Source organism: Siniperca chuatsi, linkage group LG18, assembly GCF_020085105.1.
Source record: "Siniperca chuatsi isolate FFG_IHB_CAS linkage group LG18, ASM2008510v1, whole genome shotgun sequence".
Taxonomy (NCBI): domain Eukaryota; kingdom Metazoa; phylum Chordata; class Actinopteri; order Centrarchiformes; family Sinipercidae; genus Siniperca; species Siniperca chuatsi.
Window position 1 is genome coordinate 27,020,111 of NC_058059.1, and position 18,080 is coordinate 27,038,190.

Consider the following 18,080-nt stretch of genomic DNA (forward strand, 5'->3'; position numbering starts at 1 on the left):
GTTTGGAAGTGTTGAGCGCTACCTGAACCACGTGGCCACGTGGGGGTCTGCTCCGGCAGATTCGCAGGTCAAAGTTCACCTTTGACTGAGTGGATGTGCTTGTCCAGCCAATAGAAACAGTGATGCACTGTTTGGAAATGGAGATGTTATTATTCTAGTGTGTTTTATCACTATATTTAATACATTATCACACTACCAGACTACACGCTGTAGTCACTCTCTGATCAGAGTTTATTTATCACGTCCTTTTTCGGCGCCGAGTGTGGGGAAATTCGTTGAACAGGAACGGAACGTGACCGTGCCTTTATGCTAGAAAAGAAGCGGTTTGTATGACGTGTTGTCCACAAGTGTTTATAGTTGTTCTGCACGACCACACCCAGGCTTCTGACCTCCACAAAGCTGACCAATCACAGCGTTCAGTGGGTGTGATTGTGGGACGGTCAGTTTCAGAAAGTTACAGAAATGGTGCGGCACAGCCCCCCTAATTCGATTACAGAACGGGGGGGCTCTGAAGCCATTCACCATGCGACAAGTAGTTCTGGTGGAGTGTACGGGCCCCCTAAAGCTGTTATCTCTCCGCATATATTAGCAAAGATCAGTGTACAAAACATTCAGGTAGCGGCTTCTCATCCGTCACCCGTTAAAAAATGGCCAGCGGCAGCAGGTCATATCAGCTGTTGCTTATTGATGTTAATTCTGTTAGTAACTTTATGACAGGCCAAAATAAGACTTGGCTGTTGTTGGGTTTGTGTTTCTCTGCAGGCCAGCGTCTGTACTCCAAAGATAGTTTATAAGGTAAGAGAAGCATCAGTCTGTAACACCAGAGTACAGCCATGAATGGACTGAGTGTGTCTGTGGTTCCAACAGCTCCAGCAGAGAGATAGGTCTCCTCTGTAGCAGATCACGTCACCTCAGTTTCCAGAGATGTCATATCATATCAATAATTTAAGCTTAGAAACTCAATCGTTTTGAACCAGGACCTTCTGTATTTGGGTCAAGAAATTTGTAAAGCTGTTATTCCAATGTGATACATGTAATCAACATATAAGTATCGGATCAGACTCGGCGTGAGCAGATACCCGATATTTAAGGACCTGGATCGGGGTTGGAGTAAAAAAAAAAAAAAAACTTGATTGGGACATCCCTAATTAAAACAGTAGAATACGGCCACAAAGTCTCTGTTACCACATTGATCATAAATTACCTGCAAACATGTTTTCAATAAGCTACAAAACAACAACATTAAGAACATAAGAAGATACTCCGCTTCTCAGTGGACACTGGGGTTCGCTCACATTAGCCTTCGTTCCATGAAACGGCCCCGCACTCAGCGCTGACAAAGGATGTGCTGTCACAGTTCCAATGGGAGACAGAAGTGTAATGTGACTGTAGCTTAAGGCCTGGTAGCCCAGAAACGATGACTCAGCAATAAGCACAGAGCAGAAGACCGATGCTTAGAGTTAGCAAACACACTCCACAAACACTGCAGATCATTTCCAAACAGATAATATATGCATTGCTCACTAGAAAAACACAATTTCCACATTAGAAATACTTTGTATACACCCTCTTCCTTTACCATGGAGGAGGGAACAGTCCTCTATCTGAGAGCCAGTGTGTGGACTTGGTAGATCTCCTTTGGGAAGTTCATTTGTTGCTCCTCGTGGACGATGCGGAGGCCCGCTCTGCCCACGAGACTGTGAACTATTTCCAGGTCGCGGCAGACGCTGCTGTCCACCTCATCAGGGACCACGCCCTCATACGACACATTGTCCTTGATGACGATGAGGCCGTTGGGCCGCAGGGCTTTCTGGCACCGCCTCAGGAACTCCACCAGGTGATCGTCTGTCAGGTGGCCTGCGGGGGAAAAAAGAGTTGGAAAGATGTTCAGTGTAGAACAAAGCAGGCTTTGAGTTGTATTCTTTGACCACAGAGCACTGACTGAGGGGTTTTGCAACACTTAACTACCAAGCTGCCGTAATTGCTGCAGCAACAAGACTGTGACCACGTTTTAGCAAGCACAGCAGGGATACTGCAAGGATACTTAGGCGCTCTGATCAAAGACTTGTGGTCCTCCCTCAGGCTTAAGGCTTCAACATGCCTGAAATGAACTACGGAATGCAATGTGTCGTCTGACCACATCGTCTCGACACAATGAGTTATACAAATGGGGATAACAGCGCACACTTTCAAACTGTCTCAACAATGACATAACCATTTTGTTTGCAAGACTCCTGTAAAAACAATTCTATATTTCAAACCCATTTATTATAATTTGTTTAATGAAACAACAACCATTGCTTACTGATGGCAACCACTGAGGCAGACTCACCAATGACCCATTGGATCCAGATGACATCATAGCGTCCACTCTCTGGTACAAAGTCCTGCAGGCCGCTGCAGAGGTAGTTCCCCACTCTCTTGCCCTCCTCTCCCAGGTACGTCTTGGCTTTGTCCAGGAACTCCTGTGTCACATCCACCAGGTCCACGGTGTTGAACAGAGGCAGCAGTAAACGCTTGGTGATCCTCCCAATGCCGGCTCCACAGTCCAGAGCACAGCCCGTGCCCGTCTTCCCCTGCCCTTCCTTCAACGGCACAATCACACACTAGTGAATAAAAGCTGTGACACGAGCTGCGTCTGTCAGGGTGAAAAGGCTTTGAAACAGCACGGAAACCACTGAACATTACAACTCTAACAAAATTCTTACAATTACTAATAATAATAGTATTCAGAATTGTTTTGTTGTATACAATCAAAATGTGTTATTTCAATTGGGCTGGGTAATATGGTAATATGGCTTTAATCAATATTGCAATATTATTAGAATATTTTTCCAATATTGATATACAGTATATCATATGGCAAATGTATATCATCCATCTACATAATTTATACCCTCTTATCCATGATCGCAGGGGGCTGGAGCCCATCCCAGCATACACTGGGCAAGAGGCGGCTGGACGGAATAATAACCTGCTGTTCATTCACTCCACATTGTAAATTGTATGTCTCCAAGGTCTCTGCACATTTTCTGGATATAAATAATAATTATTTTTAAGGTCAAGTCCAACAAGACCCAAGTCAAGACCGACAAGTCCCAAGTCAAGACCAAAACTGGTGTTTCAAGTCCTAAACAAGTTGTTATAAGTCCTTCACCAAATTTAATTAAAAAAAATCAGAATTTAATGTTTTGCATTTTGTTGTCCATTTAGAGTTAATTTGCTGGGCTTTTTTTTTTTTTTAACTTGGGGATATCGTGTAATTCCAAGAGAAATCAGGAGTTATTGGTGTTAAAGTAAAATCTGAGTTGCAAGTTTTTAAATGTTGTCAAGTCAGTTCATAAGTCATTCCCATTCAAACTGATAAAGCAAATACGTTATCGCTGTCTGACATCTTAAAATAACTTCTTACACCAAGGAACTTCTGCAGGAAAGCCTTGGATCCATTGATATCGATGCTGGAGATGCTGCCATAGCCTCCCAGCATGCCATCCACTGTGGGGGGAACCTCTTTCCAGTAGTCCTCTGCATTGGAGTAGAAGCTTGCCTCATCTGCTGTTTTGTCACCCATCCTGTCATAGTCCACAGATAACATGGTTCACTCACAGGGAAATTTATACGAACTACTATTCACTACTTGGATGAAAATACCTCAAACCAGATGTTAGCTGAGCTCAACTATGCTCCACAGTGAGTCAGGGAGAAGCATCATGGCAGCCAGTCAAAAAGGGACCTGTAGTGTCCCAATGTTAATTAAAACTGATCATGCAGGAAGATTGATGGGTGGATGCTCCTTTTTATGCATTCCAGTTCATCCCAAAGGTGTTCTATAGGACTGATGTCAGGATACTGTGGTGGCCAAATCATTAACTTCATTTCACCAGAATGTTTCTGAACCAGTCCTGGAGGATTGTTGTACTGGGAGCATTAGAGCCTCAGAGGCACATCCATGACTGGATGAACCGCTTTCCTTAAAGCAGAGCTCGACATTAACTTTTTCAGGCACCTGTCCTTCAAACAAGTAAATTTACCTTTCACTTGTCTGGGTAAAAATTATAATAATTGACTTATTTCATTTTGTTTGCGAATGCAGAATTCAGATGAACAAACAGTTGCAAGGGTCAACATAAATGATTACATTTATGAATTTTATTAAAGTGGCTATATGTAACCTTTTCACCTCAACACATCACATCATTTTCATATTCATTTAGACTGTATTCAACAATAGGCAACTCCGAGTGATACCAATACATTTTCAGATAAGCCCCTAGGTGACCGGCTTATTTTATTTTTCTCATAACGGGCTGGTATTCAAAATACCAGATGGCTATTATAGTTTTTATTTGAGACTTTTTCTAGTTCTTGAGAGCTGCCGTATCTTTAGAGCTAACTTTCCATTAATCTATTATAGATAAGAATATAAATACAATCCCAATAAATATGACCTCATACAGTAACGTCTAATACTGCAGAGAGGCAGCAGGCTTTCTGAACAGTGCATGGTGCTGAAATTTAGACTATTTGACCAGAACAGATGTGTCAACAACAGACCTGTTATCCAAACATAAATGAAGCAAAGTATCAGCAAGTGCTCATTATTGTGGATTACAGTCATTCTTAAAGTGATTGTAGTGCGCATGCGCCAAAGTACATGCTGCCTGTTGCCGTAGCTCCGTCTCGCCGTCTTACTTTTTCCAACTTCTAGCTTTCCTTTTTCTTCAAGACGTGAGTAACTTGTGTGTAAGTATAATTTAAACTATACTCGGGACTACTTAAACTATACGAAAATGAGAGTACAAAGTGTTTTGGTACTTTTTAAGAGTTCCCCTCTGGGATCAATAAAGTATTTCTGATTCTGATTAAAAGTCAGTGGCGAGTTCCTTTTGTTCTTGACAAACCAGAGGAAGATGTTGGACATGTGGAAGAAATTTCTTCAAATGCATATTTTGTGGTGTGGTCTCAATTTTTAATTCTTCACTCGTTACAATGTACCCCAGTAGTGGGGCAGGTTGTAACAATTTTAACATTAATTTATGAATTCTGTGATATAGTAGGAGATGTTGGCAACATTGCTATTTGTAGGAGACAAATAAGGGTACTTTTTTGAGAGCTCTAACAAAAATTCAGCCAGTTATAGGTGCTGAGACAAAAAGTGTTAGAACCATCCCCTCCCCTACTCTGATTATTTTGAGACATAACAGTTGAGTTGTGTTTAGGTAACGTCAAACTTGGCTAGCAAGCTAGCTCTCCCTCCTCTCCAGTTAGCTATGTTTGTAGCTTAGCTAATCTCAAAATTTATTTTTGGGTCAATGTGATCAGGTCACAGTTCTCTAGGTTGGTGCTTAGCTAACATTATCATTCCTCTTGGTGCTTTCCCTGGCACTTGGCCAGGCTGCGGAGCCTGAAGGAACATCGCTGCCACTGTGAGTGGTTCCTGAGTTGGATGTATCATGGGGAAAATGCATTAGTTTCAAATCGGTATTCTAAATGTAACCAGTGTTGTGTATTAACGTGCTAAAAGAGCGCTGTACGTTGAACAGGCTCATGTATTTGGTTAACGGTAATGGTAAATGGACTGTACTGTAGCACCTTTCCAGTCTTTCTGACTACTCAAAGAGCTTTAACTACATATCATATTCACCCCATTCACACACTGATGGCAGGTGCCAACTGCTCATCAGTTGAAAGAAACTAATCATTCACACACACTCACATGCATGGAGCAATGTTCAGGGACACTTCGACATGTGGGCTGGGGGAAGCTGGGATCGAACCACCGATTGGTGGATGACCCGCTCTACCATTAAGCCACAGTCATCCATATGAATGGTGAACTGAACGTATATTTACAACTAATGAAGGTGAGCGTATTCATGTGGGGAAGAAATACTAACGAAGAGAGGTGCACAGTATTGGAGTAAATTGTCTGAGAGGTTCACAAAGCATGGAACATCACAGGCACACTTAACTTGCATGCAGCTGTGGGCGAGTGAAACATCTGGGTCTGTGGCAGCCAAACTGTCCCACAGAGTACCTGAGCAAAGTTGTACATGTGGTCAAACTGCTCTCTGGACTTGGCCTACCTTTCCGTGGACACCATGAAGGCAACAGTTCGTAAGCAAGAGCTCACTTTTTGACACTTTTTTTTTTGACTCACTTTATGTGATTTCCTCTCCCAATTTTCATAAAATGCAGGATAAGTACTTCAACTTGTTCAGACTCTCAAAATGAGATTATTGCTATGTGCGCAGATCTTGTTCGAGAGGAAATAGCCAATGCAGTGCGTACGACTAGTTTTTTCACTGTTATTGCGGATGAGGCGAAATCATCAAAGTCCGAGCAACTGTCTGTTTGCATCAGATACACAGAGAAGCTACAGGTTGGGAGCGATTCATTTGCTTCATTGACTGCTCTGCCTCCCGCAATGCTGCTGGTATTGTTAGGGGTATCGAGAAAGGGTTGGAGTCATGTGGAATGCAGGACGTTCCGATAGATGCATGTCGTATGATGGGGCCTCAGTTATGTCGGGGCACTTAACTGGTGTGCGGAAGTGTATCAAGGAGGATTATCCCTTTGCCATCTACGTACACTGTATGGCCCACAAGCTCAACCTGGTTCAGGTTTAAATCACACACCGTCAACAGAGACATCAAAATGACATTAAATGTGTTTGACACGCTGTACTCCATGCTTTCGGAACCAAGCAACCATCACGAGTTTCTGATGATGCAGAAAGCACTGCCGATGAAGCCCAAGGAAATTGTGCAGGCCTGTGAGACACGTTGGGGATGCAAATGTTGCAGTTAAATCACAGTAGGTTGCTGTCACGCTGTCTGAAGGAGACGCACGATGTAGGAGTGAAGTGGTCAGTGGAGGCAAGTGGGTTGTATCAGCACATTACCACCCTGTGATTCATTGGCTGCCTCATTATCCTTGAGGACCTACTGCGAGTTGTGCACGTTGTACACAAGAAATTACAGTCCACAAACACAACACTTGCAGATGCAGCCTCTGCGATCAACGATCTGAGAGCCCACTTCCAGCTGTGCAGAGGAGAGGAGGAAGCTTGGGATGGCATATGGATCCAGATCAAACAGTTTTGTGATTATGTCAGTGTGTCAGCTGGCACTGTAAAAAGCAAACCCTCAACCAGCTCCAAGTGGAAAAGAAACTCAAGACCCCCTCTATCGCTTGATCAGTATGTAGTGGGGGCCACACTTGAGGTGGCCAGATGGAGGTAATGGGGAGCGGAAGATCTGAGGCTCACACCTTCTACTATCACCTATATCTCCCTCTGCTGGACAACATGATGGCCGAGTTCAGACAATTTTCAGATGAAGCCATGCGCCTTGCAATGGCGTGTGATGCTGTGAAGTCTGAGAAGAAAGGCATCGACTAACTTCTGAATACTTATGCAAGCCTTAAGATCCACCACAGCTGGTGACAGCAGAAATTGACCTTATCAGATGTACTGTCTCATCTCCCATCACACTTCAGAAGCTTCAAGAAGCAAGGAGAACTACCAAAACTTTTTCCCACTACTCCAGCTGGCACTGACATTGCCAATTGGATCAGCAACATCAGAGATAAGTTTCTTCACTATGAGGAGGATTAGAAACTGGCTGAGATTTACAATGGCCCAGGAGATATTCTCTGATCTAGCGCTGCTGCATTGTGAGGGCGATATGACTTCAAAGCTGTCACTTGAGAAGATAGTGGACATCTATTCCAGCCGGAAAGAGAGGTGCCTTCTGTTGCACTAGGTAAGCCATTCATTGTGCTAAATTCTCAAGCAGTAATGTTGCCGTCTCGTAAATGTACGCTTATGCGCTCAAGTCAATTTAAGTGTGGCAACATTTGGCTCAAATTGTGCAAAGTGCAAACTTGTTTGTCTGTGTGGTCCTGTCTTTGCCTCTATAATGTTATGCTTATGTGTAACAGACACCTCCGTATGCGTAATTGTGTGCACCATTTGGAGGAGCTGTCCATTCAGCACTCGTGGATGTATAATTTTGTGTGAAATGTGTCCTTCTCTCGTTGTATCGATGTGAGCTATATGTATTTATTTTATGTGTGCAATATTAGAGAGAAAATTATTTTGGGGACTATTGCCAATATTGACATGTAGGGTATTGTCATTTTTCTTTGATTCAGATTGTGTGAACTGGAGCTTGGAAAACAGCAGGGACAGGCCCATGGTTGTTTCTTATTAAAATTTGTGGGACTGTATCAACTTTACATAGACATGGCCTTGATGGCTACCTAGTCTACTATTGCCTATCTCTTTTGAGCACTTCTGAAATAGACCTGATGATGGAATCTGCCAGATAAATGCTTTGCAAAGACACTTAATATTATTGTCATTATTATTCCTATGACTGTCATTCCTATTATTATTAATATTATCACTACCATTACATTATTACTATTTTAAAATTCTAGGTGGTATTTGCATTGTGCTTCCCTCGCCCCTCCCCCCTCCCTCACCCCCACCCTCTCTCAACCCAACCGCCAGCGGCGGATGGCTGCCCACCATTGAGTCTGGTTCTGCTCGAGGTTTTTTAACCTCTTAAAAGTTTTTCCTTGCCACTGTTGCCAAGTGCTTGCTCATGGTGGGATTTGTTGGGTCTCTATAAATAATATTATAAAGAGTACGGTCTAGGCCTGCTCTATAGGAAAAGCGCAATGAATTGAATTAAACCGATGACATGGATAAATGAAATAGCCCTTGTACCCAGATGTTATGACCTTCTGTTTCAGTTGTAGGATTTCTGGTGATGGCTACAGAGCCCTAATATTTGCTTGTTTACTAAATGACATTGCACATTTGAATTAGATTTGATCTAATATTGAATTGGTCATTGTGTCTAATAACCTATATGCATTTCTGTGTAATAAGTTCATATTCAGCAGCGACATTTAAAATGTACTTCTAGATCTGACATACTTGAGAAACAGATGATATATTCAGAGTTCTTAGGCCAAGATAAATGTATTTCATCATTTCTGATATTGATAAGCTGCCTTGGCCTCATGCAATTGTTTACTTGTTTATTTATTAAACAAAATGCACTTTGGAATAATATCGACCTTGTTGTTTCTTCTTATTGACAGAATAAGAAACCAACATGGTAGCTTTTTGTGGTCTCTTTATTCACTAAAATTAACAGCTCCTGCTTCCCTAAGCTGGCGGCCATTGTCTGAACGCTGTCCCTAATGTGCACACAGCATTTATAGCCTAGGTTACGCTGCCACCTGTTGGAGAGCCCAATACACTACAGACCTCTCTGTGTTTCAACATGCAGACGGGTGACAAATTAAAGGAAAAACCAACATTAAGTGTCTTAGTAAGGTGGAGCAATCACATGCCACCAGAACAGCACTGGAACTCTCTGGAACTCTACTGGAAAGATGGAACACCATTCTTCCAAAATATATTCCTTTATTTGGTGTTTTGATGATGGTGGAGGAGAGTGCTGTCTAAAACTCTAAAATCTCCCATAGGTGTTCAATTTGGTTGAGATCTGGTGACTGCGAAGGCCATAGCATATGATTCACATCATTTTCATACTCGTCAAACCATTCAGTGACCCCTTGTGCCCTATGGATGGAGGCATTGTCATCCAGTTAGAGACCACTCTCATCAGGACAGAAATGTTCCATCACAGGATAAAGGCGATCACTCAGAACAACTTTGTATTGATTTGCAGTGACCCTTTCCTCTAAGGGGACAAGTGGACCTACACCATGCCAGCAAAATGCCCCCCACAGCATAACAGAGCAACCGGAACCCCTCACTGTAGGAGTCACACATTCAGGCCTGTACCGTTCTCATGGTGGACGCCACACATGCACTCGCCCCCAGAGATTATTAAGATATTGCACAGCAGTAATGGAGATATGAATAATATCAATATCAATAAATAGGAAAAACTAAAATAAATAGGAAAAACTAAAAACTGGTGAAGGATGACTCATCTAACCATATCACTTTTTCCCCCCACATCTCTGTAGACCAGTGCCGATGGTTTTTGCACCACTGAACTCTCAAATGTGCATTAAGCTTTGTAATGAGTGGTTTATGCACTGCAACCCTACTATAATATTCCTCTCTTTGTAATTGTTGACTCACTGTTCTTGCTGACAAAATCTGATCACGTCCTGCATTGACATTCTCAGTCACCTGATGAAGAGTTGCTCTTCTGTTTTTCCTTACATATTGCACTAATGCATGAGCATCATGGTCATCAAATGGGCGCTGTCGACCACAATTTCCGAGCCTATGTACTGATGTCTTTCCCACAGATCTAAATGCAGATGTCACTTTAGTCACTGTTCCTATTGAAACAGCCAGAGCAGTCTTTGTGACTGAAGCTCCTGCCATCCGTGCCCCCACAAAGGAACCCTCTGTCACTTAGATCTTTTCTTCCTGCCATCTAGATACAAAATCAGAATCAACTGGGCCTTCTCAGCAGTTTTATACATGCCACAGAGCATGATTGGATGTTAACTGCTTAATTGTACGAATCAGTGCACCTTTGTGGAAGCATCTGCATTCGTTATCTCCACTCATTCATTCAGGTTTTTCCTGTAATTTGTCACCTGTCTGTATATGCTAAGGTTCATATTTGACGCCACATCGTAGGTCTATCAACGAGCCTGCAAGGCTCATCTCTGGAGAAAATCTAATAGCTGGGATCTGTATCTAGTTTAGTGTCGGGTTTGGTGCTTTGTGCGAGTTCAGTTTCTATGGTAATTCTAGCAATATTCCATCACTCATTGGGTATATTGGTCGGCATATGAAAATGCACCTGCTGGTATTGTGATTATTCATTTTTGTGTTAACGAAGCCTCTGTTGTACACATTATATTTCCAATAATTTTAGTTTTTTGTGAAGCCCCAACCTTAAAGTTCACACTGTACCTATGAGTCCCAAGCTTGACATTTCTTCATATAAACCAATTAAGGTTGGTTTCAAAAACTCATCAGATCTACACATATTACACAAATGACCTATTTTGGATTGTTTGCACCCCTGATAATCAATAAGAAAAATATGACAAATTCAAACAAAATAGTTCAGCTAAGAACTCTTTCCCTCGCTTCTATTTCTAGGCTGGCTTTCTAGTTAAATAAAATCTAGTTTGTTTGCTTTCTGGACAATGTGTTTTTCTCCTCCATTTACTTTTCAAACATTGTGACTGTTTGTAGATGTAGCTACTTGCCAACCCCCCAGATTCTCCTGGGAGTCCCATTTTTCAATGCCCCCTTCCCTCCTGTCCTCCCAACTCCACATTTTGGCAACAAAATATAACAATAGTATTTTTGATTCTGATTCTGAAAATTACTCCATAAATTCACTAGAATGCAGGAAAACGGTCTCTGAAATAAATAGTTTTCTGGGTGAAGGTTTGGTCTGATGATGTCTGGAGGTTGGCAAGTATGCTGAACCTTCCTTATTCATCATTGACTGTGATTATTGACATGGATTTTCATCTATAAATGCTTTAAAAGTGTGAATTGAACTTGAATTCCTGAGGGTTGAGGAGTGATGACCCCGACCCCTGCGGTGGGTAATGTCACAGAAGGCCTACTCATAAAATGCACCAACTTCCCCGATACAGAATCTCACTCCAAACTAAATTGAAAAGTTGGCAGCCCTGCTTAAAGGTGCCCTGTGGAGTTTTCTTCTAAACAAAAAAGTTAGGTTTACATTAATTGTTTCTTATCAAAACTCATTGTGTTTAGGGCTAAAACGATTCCTCAAGTAACTCGATTACTAAATATCATCAATTCAAATTATTTGCATCGAAGCTTTGTCTAATCCATATAACTCTATACAGCACACTGTGTTTCACACGGATGATTATTACTGTCGCACAACGCGCTGACGCTGTGTGTGATCAGAGACGGTTCAGAGCGTCGTACGTGTGATTTGACAGCACGGATTACAAAGAGAAGGAAGAGAGTAAATCGCGAGGGGCGCAGAGAAGAGACAGGAAGTGTCCATGAAAACTCTGCAGTGCGTCTGTTGTAAAACTGAACTAGCCGACCACAACAGCTCGACGTCTGCTTCAGCATCTCAGCAGAAAGCATTACAGTCTGCATCCAGTCCGCAGAGCAACCCGACAAAAGGTGTATGAAGGCTGGTAAAGAATGTAGGATACGTTAATTATGGCTATATGTCATGGCTAGTTAACAACATAAATCAATGTGGTGGCTAGTTATGATGTTCCTAAGTTAGCTAGGTTTTGTTCAAGATATTAACCACAGAAAATAAAATGCTGCAGTCAATCTGTGAAAGCCTGAGCTTCATTCATGATATATATTATTAGTCACAGTTCCTGTCCACTTGTTTTTGCCTCCCACAAATGCCACAAAGAAGACAGTGAAGGCTTACGTTATGCCTGAGCTGTAGATAGGTTGAAACTTGTAGTTCTCAAACTTAAGTATATTCAATTCAATTTTATTTATATAGCGCCAATTCATAACAGAAGTTATCTCATCACACTTTTCCTTTAGAGCAGGTCTAGGCCGTACTCTTTATAATATTATTTACAGAGACCCAACAAATCCCACCATGAGCAAGCACTTGGCGACAGTGGCAAGGAAAAACTTCCTGTAAGAGGCAGAAACCTCGGACAGAACCAGACTCAATGGTGGGCGGCCGTGTTAGGTTTTGAGAGAGAGAGAGAGAGAGAGAGAGAGAGAGAGAGAGAGAGAGAGAGTTTTAGGAGAGAGAGAGAGAGAGAGAGAGAGAAAGAGAAAGATAGGGAGAGGTTTAGGGAGAGAGAGAGAGGAATGTTTATATACCTATTTTAAAACAAAACCTGTTTGTTTTTGCATTTCAGAACGTTTTCTTTAAAACCCAGAATGTAATATGGAACTTAAATGCACTAAATGGGTTTAGTTTTGACAGATAATATTATTGCATGCAATTTAAGCAATAAAAATGTAGATTTTTCTAAAAAGGAAACCAATTAGTTGTTCATTTTAAGAGACCTGTCTTATTCTCTCTTTTGCATATTTACTATCGCTCTTTAATGAAGCAAAAGTATTTCTTATCCGATTACTCGATGGAATAATGGGTAGAATACTCGATTACTAAAATAATCGATAATGCAGCCCTAGCATCCTTGAAGTCTATCAAACATGTTGAATGCATTGCCTTCCTCACAAAACATTTGCAAAGCCGATATTTAAAATCCAGCATCCTAGTTTACTAGCTAGCTAGTCTTCTTCTTCCCTGCATTCGGTGGTGCACTACTTTTCTTGGGGCATTACTGCCACCAACTGTTGATCAGCAGAATAGCATGAAAACAATGGCAGGATGTGAATCATGCCATACATGCGCTCCTACGATTGCATGTGTGTGCGTCCTTGTGCATGATACAAACAAAATAGGGACCCACTTGTAAAAACATTGCTGAAGATGAAGAAAAACATTGATGAAGGTGATGTACGTGCATGATTCTTGCAATGTTTGGGTTGTGTCCACATGGTCCAAAACATCCACACCTTTAAGTGTTGTTTGATTTACAAAGTGACGATCTTTTCATTAGGAAATAGGCCTAACTAATTAACTGAACAATTACATATTTGCATCAAACTGGCTACTTGTTGCGTATCCATTGACTGATTTACATCTGCCAGTTTCTGTTGCCTTCATCCTCCTCTCCCTCCTCTCGTCATGTAAGGCTGCCATCACCCAGATAGCAATGATCACAGTGAGTTTTTGTTTTTAGATCGTCACAGTAAATGATCTGTGGCTATTCCTATAATATTTTAGTAGTATCCTCTGGCTGAAATTCCACATTTCCTGATGTTTCCGAATATTCTCTTTGTTAAATTCTAGGGTGCGTGTGCTTGCTACAGGTTTGTTGTCTTTTTTTCCTTCTTTGAGAAACAAATTCCATATGCTCATACTGACAGAATGGCATTATCAATTGATGATTCACGAAAGAATGGTCTCTGCATGATTTGATGTTTAATTTGTGCTTAAGAGCAACATCTGCTTCAAGCATTACTTCCATCCAGTAATATGTATCATAAAATGCAGCAAGCCAAAAACTCTGACTGTTGACTTAACATTAAGCTTCTTTTTCATACTGAACGATTTCAAGAATAAAACATTCTACTGTGTTGTTTACAACATTCATGCTTTGTGATCTATGTATCTCTAATATATAACATGACTTACAGACAGTTCAATGCAAAGTTCCTTTAAAGTGTATTCAGCGGTCTATTCAGCACCACAGAGGCTGATATCAAGTCCACCATTGTGGTGGTGCAGTTGGAACCAGCACTTATCAGACCAGACAACCTTTTTACAGTGCAACACATTGTGTGTTTCTAAATTGGCCACTGTTCCCAGATACTGTATGTGATGTTAACTGTTGTACTGTGAAGTGACAAAGATTAAAGTATGCAGTATATTACATCAAAGCTGTGCAGGACGTATCATAGCAACAATGAAGCTGGTGAGTAACATGTTACAACGTGTCATAACGACATTATTTATATATACTAACTTGTCTGTCTTTTCCCCCTCTGTCTCTCTTCAAAAACCACTTTCTTACTGTATTTTATGGCACCTAGTTTAGTTTTGACTGAGACATACCTAGACGTTTAGCTATTGTTGACTAGTAACTAGTAGTATTATTCCAATTGCAAGAGTTTGTGCAGGGTTTCCCCCAGAAAAGTTGTTAGGCCCGGTGGCAAGTCTCTTTTGACGGGGGTCCAGTGGGGGCCAGCGACAGACTGATGGCAGCATTAAGGTAGGGCCCTATAGTTTCTTTGATAACAGAATCACAAACAGAATTGTGGAATGAGAATTTAAAAAAGCTATAACACAGATTCCATAGGGAAGGGCATTAAGTCAGTGCTAAAAGCTGACTGGAGATTTCTAAATATGACTAGGTAATGTGTTGCTATAAATAAATCATTTATTCAACACACGTTTAAATCAACTACTAGAGCAGAGTCTTACAATGGATGGTCTTGGAATGCTGTGTTTTAAACAACAACAAAAGAAATTTAATTAAAATAAATAATATCAAAGTTTTGCACTCTACAAAAACTAATAACTAATAATTGTGTCCTCTCCTTCATGAGCACTGGAGTAAAAAAAGACTGGGTAGGTGAAAGCAAGCAAAGCAGTATTGCTACCATGTTGTATTAAACTAAACTCGGTGTTTACTTCTGCTTGAAGTAACGTTAACATTATCGATACTCGGCTGTTCTTGTTCTAATGGCGTTACCGTTTTTTGGCTTTTACCTTTGCTCCTTGACATTTTATATGTCACAAAGGAATCATCTGTGTTACTGACTGTTTGGCTAGCTAGCTAAGGTTGCTAAGTAACATTAGCTTGTGATAGTTGGAAGCGTCAAGTGTTGAATGTCACTCTACGCACACTGACGGTGAAGAACACTGATCTCAGACCTGCTGTTTTCCTATAGTGCGTTCACGTTTTAACCAACAGATGTCACTGGTGAGCTTTCCAACCATCATATCTATGTTTCCAACCAAGCCTCCCCACTGTAACTGTAGTTTGTGTCTTTACTAAAAATACTAAAAATATCACTCTGCATTTAAAATGTACAGCCTGCCAGATTGCAAATGTGCTTTTCAGTATTCAGTGTTGTCTCTGTAGTTTCTAGGATAGTTATTGTTTCATGTGAGCTGTCATCCACCTGTTGTGCAAGCTCCATTCGACTCTAATTAATGGGCATTCATTCATATTCATTCAGCTCTGTAGAGGTTGTATCTTAAAGGGTGTATAATCAAACTTCCCAATCCAGCAATGTTTTAAGTGGGCAGGGATCTATCACCTGTTCCGCATGTAAGACAAGCGTGCGCACACACACACACAGAGTGTGTTGGCTGCAGCCAAATCTGGCTACACTTGGCAGTAGTTCAGCTGTCAGCCCCCATCTTGTGACCAGGGCAGAGGGCACACACTTCAGAAGGAACGGGACTGAGGCTGGAGGATACACACTTTATAAAGTCATACTAGCTGTATTTATAATTACTATTTCAAAGAGCTCATACTAATTAATTGGCGTGGTACACAGGTGTTAATAATCAAGTTGATTTAGACATTTATATAAATTTAAAAAAAAAAAATCACACAACTGAGGGACTTTCCAACAGAACACCCCAGCCCCGTGTAATTATTACGAGATAACACAAATGCATGTGTCCTAAAGTTAAACACAGAACGTTACCATGACCCTTCTATGACCTCAGACGCTATTAAATGTGTTTTACGCCCAGTGAAATACAATTTTAAAACATATGGAAAGTAATAACTTAGCTATAGCTGCTATTAAAACTCAAAGAACTGGGAGCTGACGTCACGACCACATGCACGTGGGAGTTAAAGTGAACAGTTGTAAATAGGGCTGGACCTTTCAAATATGAGGCATTTAACTAACTTGTATAAGTTATAACCTAATACTAACAAATAGCTGTCCATTTTATTTTCACCATGAAACTGTACACATGACTGTCGTTTCCCACTACACTTCGAGCTTTAAATTGATAACAACACAGTTTCCAGATGAATTTCGAGGCCCCGCACGTGCTAAGTTATATGTTTTAGCCAACCAGCTAGTTAGCCGGCGACAGCTCTTCCGGTTTCTGGTATTTCTAAACTTCATAAAAGCGATTCTTTCTAATAATACTAACCTCGTCTTGTCCCACAGCGCCAGGTCCCGCACCCTCCTCTTCCTCTCACAAACCCGGTCCCGGTGTCAGTGTTTCAGTTTTCTATTTGGGACCATCGCTGCACAGGCACCACGTCATTTCCTTATTTGGTTCCCGGGAGGAGAAGTGACAACAGCGCCCCTACTGGCTGACTTTACTTAGTTACATATTCTTACACATTGATCATATTAATATCATATACACGATTGCATTTTGAAAACATCAAAGACTGGATAGGTCTTAAAAAGTCCATTTAGATGTATATTAAGGTAAATATAAATTAAAAAAAACATAAACAACAAAATAAAGTCGAAAAATAAACTTTATACTTCAAACTAATGTACTTAATAAATGCTCATAATTAAATTGACCAGTTATTAAAATGCTGTTTTAAGGCTCATTAGAATACAAAATTCACTGCTTGCTTATTTATTTATTTAACTGTGATTTGACATTTTTGCATCTTTCCACACTATTTCATTGGGTTAAACCGTACACGTGTTCTTGTTATTGTGTCCGCCCTTCTGTGGTTGATTTTGGCATATTCCATGTACATCAGAGGAGTATTTATAATCTGGTGCAGAAGCATCCCAGATGCATTAGAATAATGAGCAGATTGCTGATTTAGACTTTTTGCTGGCTTGAGAAACTCTGAAAGCCACTGTGTGTTTGGGACTTTGGAATGTGTGTTGTGGCCTTCCAGGCAGAGACCTCAAACGTGAGTTTGATCATGTCTGCTTTTACTGTTGTCGAAGTCAGTTTATGGTGATGCTGTTGTATATGCAGATTCGCTTAAAACGTGTGCGCCACGGCAAAGCACTGTGGAGATGAATGGAAACTAGAGGCAGAAGGTAGGAAAAGACTTTCAGGAAGGGAATATACTGGCATGTCAATAGTCATGTGAATTATAAGTGATTTGTAGTAAATGAACACGAAAGAGTTTCCCCTCGGGGATCAATAAAGTATTTCTGATTCTGATTCTGAATGTCATGGGCCTTTAAACTTAAACTTTGGTCTAAATTGTACATGTTTGTCTCTGTCCACCATCAGCCAGTTTTACATCTCTCACATGGTCACTAACCCACCGATGACTCATATTGTTTTAATAATCTGCATGGTTTTACTTTCACAGAGAGTACCGCAGACAAATGCTGGTACCAGCTGGCCTTCAGCAAGGTAACGGCGGTGGCGACCATCAGCAGCCAGATGGCGCTATTCAAACATTGATTTCACTTTATTCCGCTGATTGCAAACAAAGGCAGGGAACAAGAAGACTGCTAGCAAGCTAACATGGATGTAAACAATGCAATATTTTAAATAGGAAAAATGGCTTTGCTAATGTTTTATAAGGAAGGACATGCATTCAAC

At 41.0% G+C, this 18,080-nt stretch overlaps 1 protein-coding gene across 1 annotated transcript; it reads right to left on the reverse strand.

The window, feature by feature from the left end:
• Positions 1-963: 963 nt before the first annotated feature.
• ntmt1 (N-terminal Xaa-Pro-Lys N-methyltransferase 1) lies at positions 964-16,850 on the reverse strand. Its single transcript, XM_044173218.1, has 4 exons — positions 16,695-16,850; positions 3,413-3,572; positions 2,333-2,585; positions 964-1,857 (listed from the first exon to the last, which is right to left on the reverse strand). Exons 2-4 carry the CDS (start codon positions 3,569-3,571, stop codon positions 1,601-1,603), a joined length of 669 nt encoding a protein of 222 aa, XP_044029153.1. The 5' UTR covers position 3,572; positions 16,695-16,850; the 3' UTR covers positions 964-1,600.
• Positions 16,851-18,080: the final 1,230 nt, after the last annotated feature.

What these genes read in the sequence shown, in the direction of transcription:
- ntmt1 (XM_044173218.1), bottom strand. Translation starts at nt 3,571, where the DNA reads ATGGGTGACAAAACAGCAGATGAGGCAAGCTTCTACTCCAATGCAGAG. An exon ending in TCCTGCAGAAGTTCCTTGGT is followed by an intron (nt 2,586 to 3,412) that starts GTAAGAAGTTAT and finishes GTGCCGTTGAAG; the next exon opens with GAAGGGCAGGGGAAGACGGG. An exon ending in CTGGATCCAATGGGTCATTG is followed by an intron (nt 1,858 to 2,332) that starts GTGAGTCTGCCT and finishes TTTCCCCCGCAG; the next exon opens with GCCACCTGACAGACGATCAC.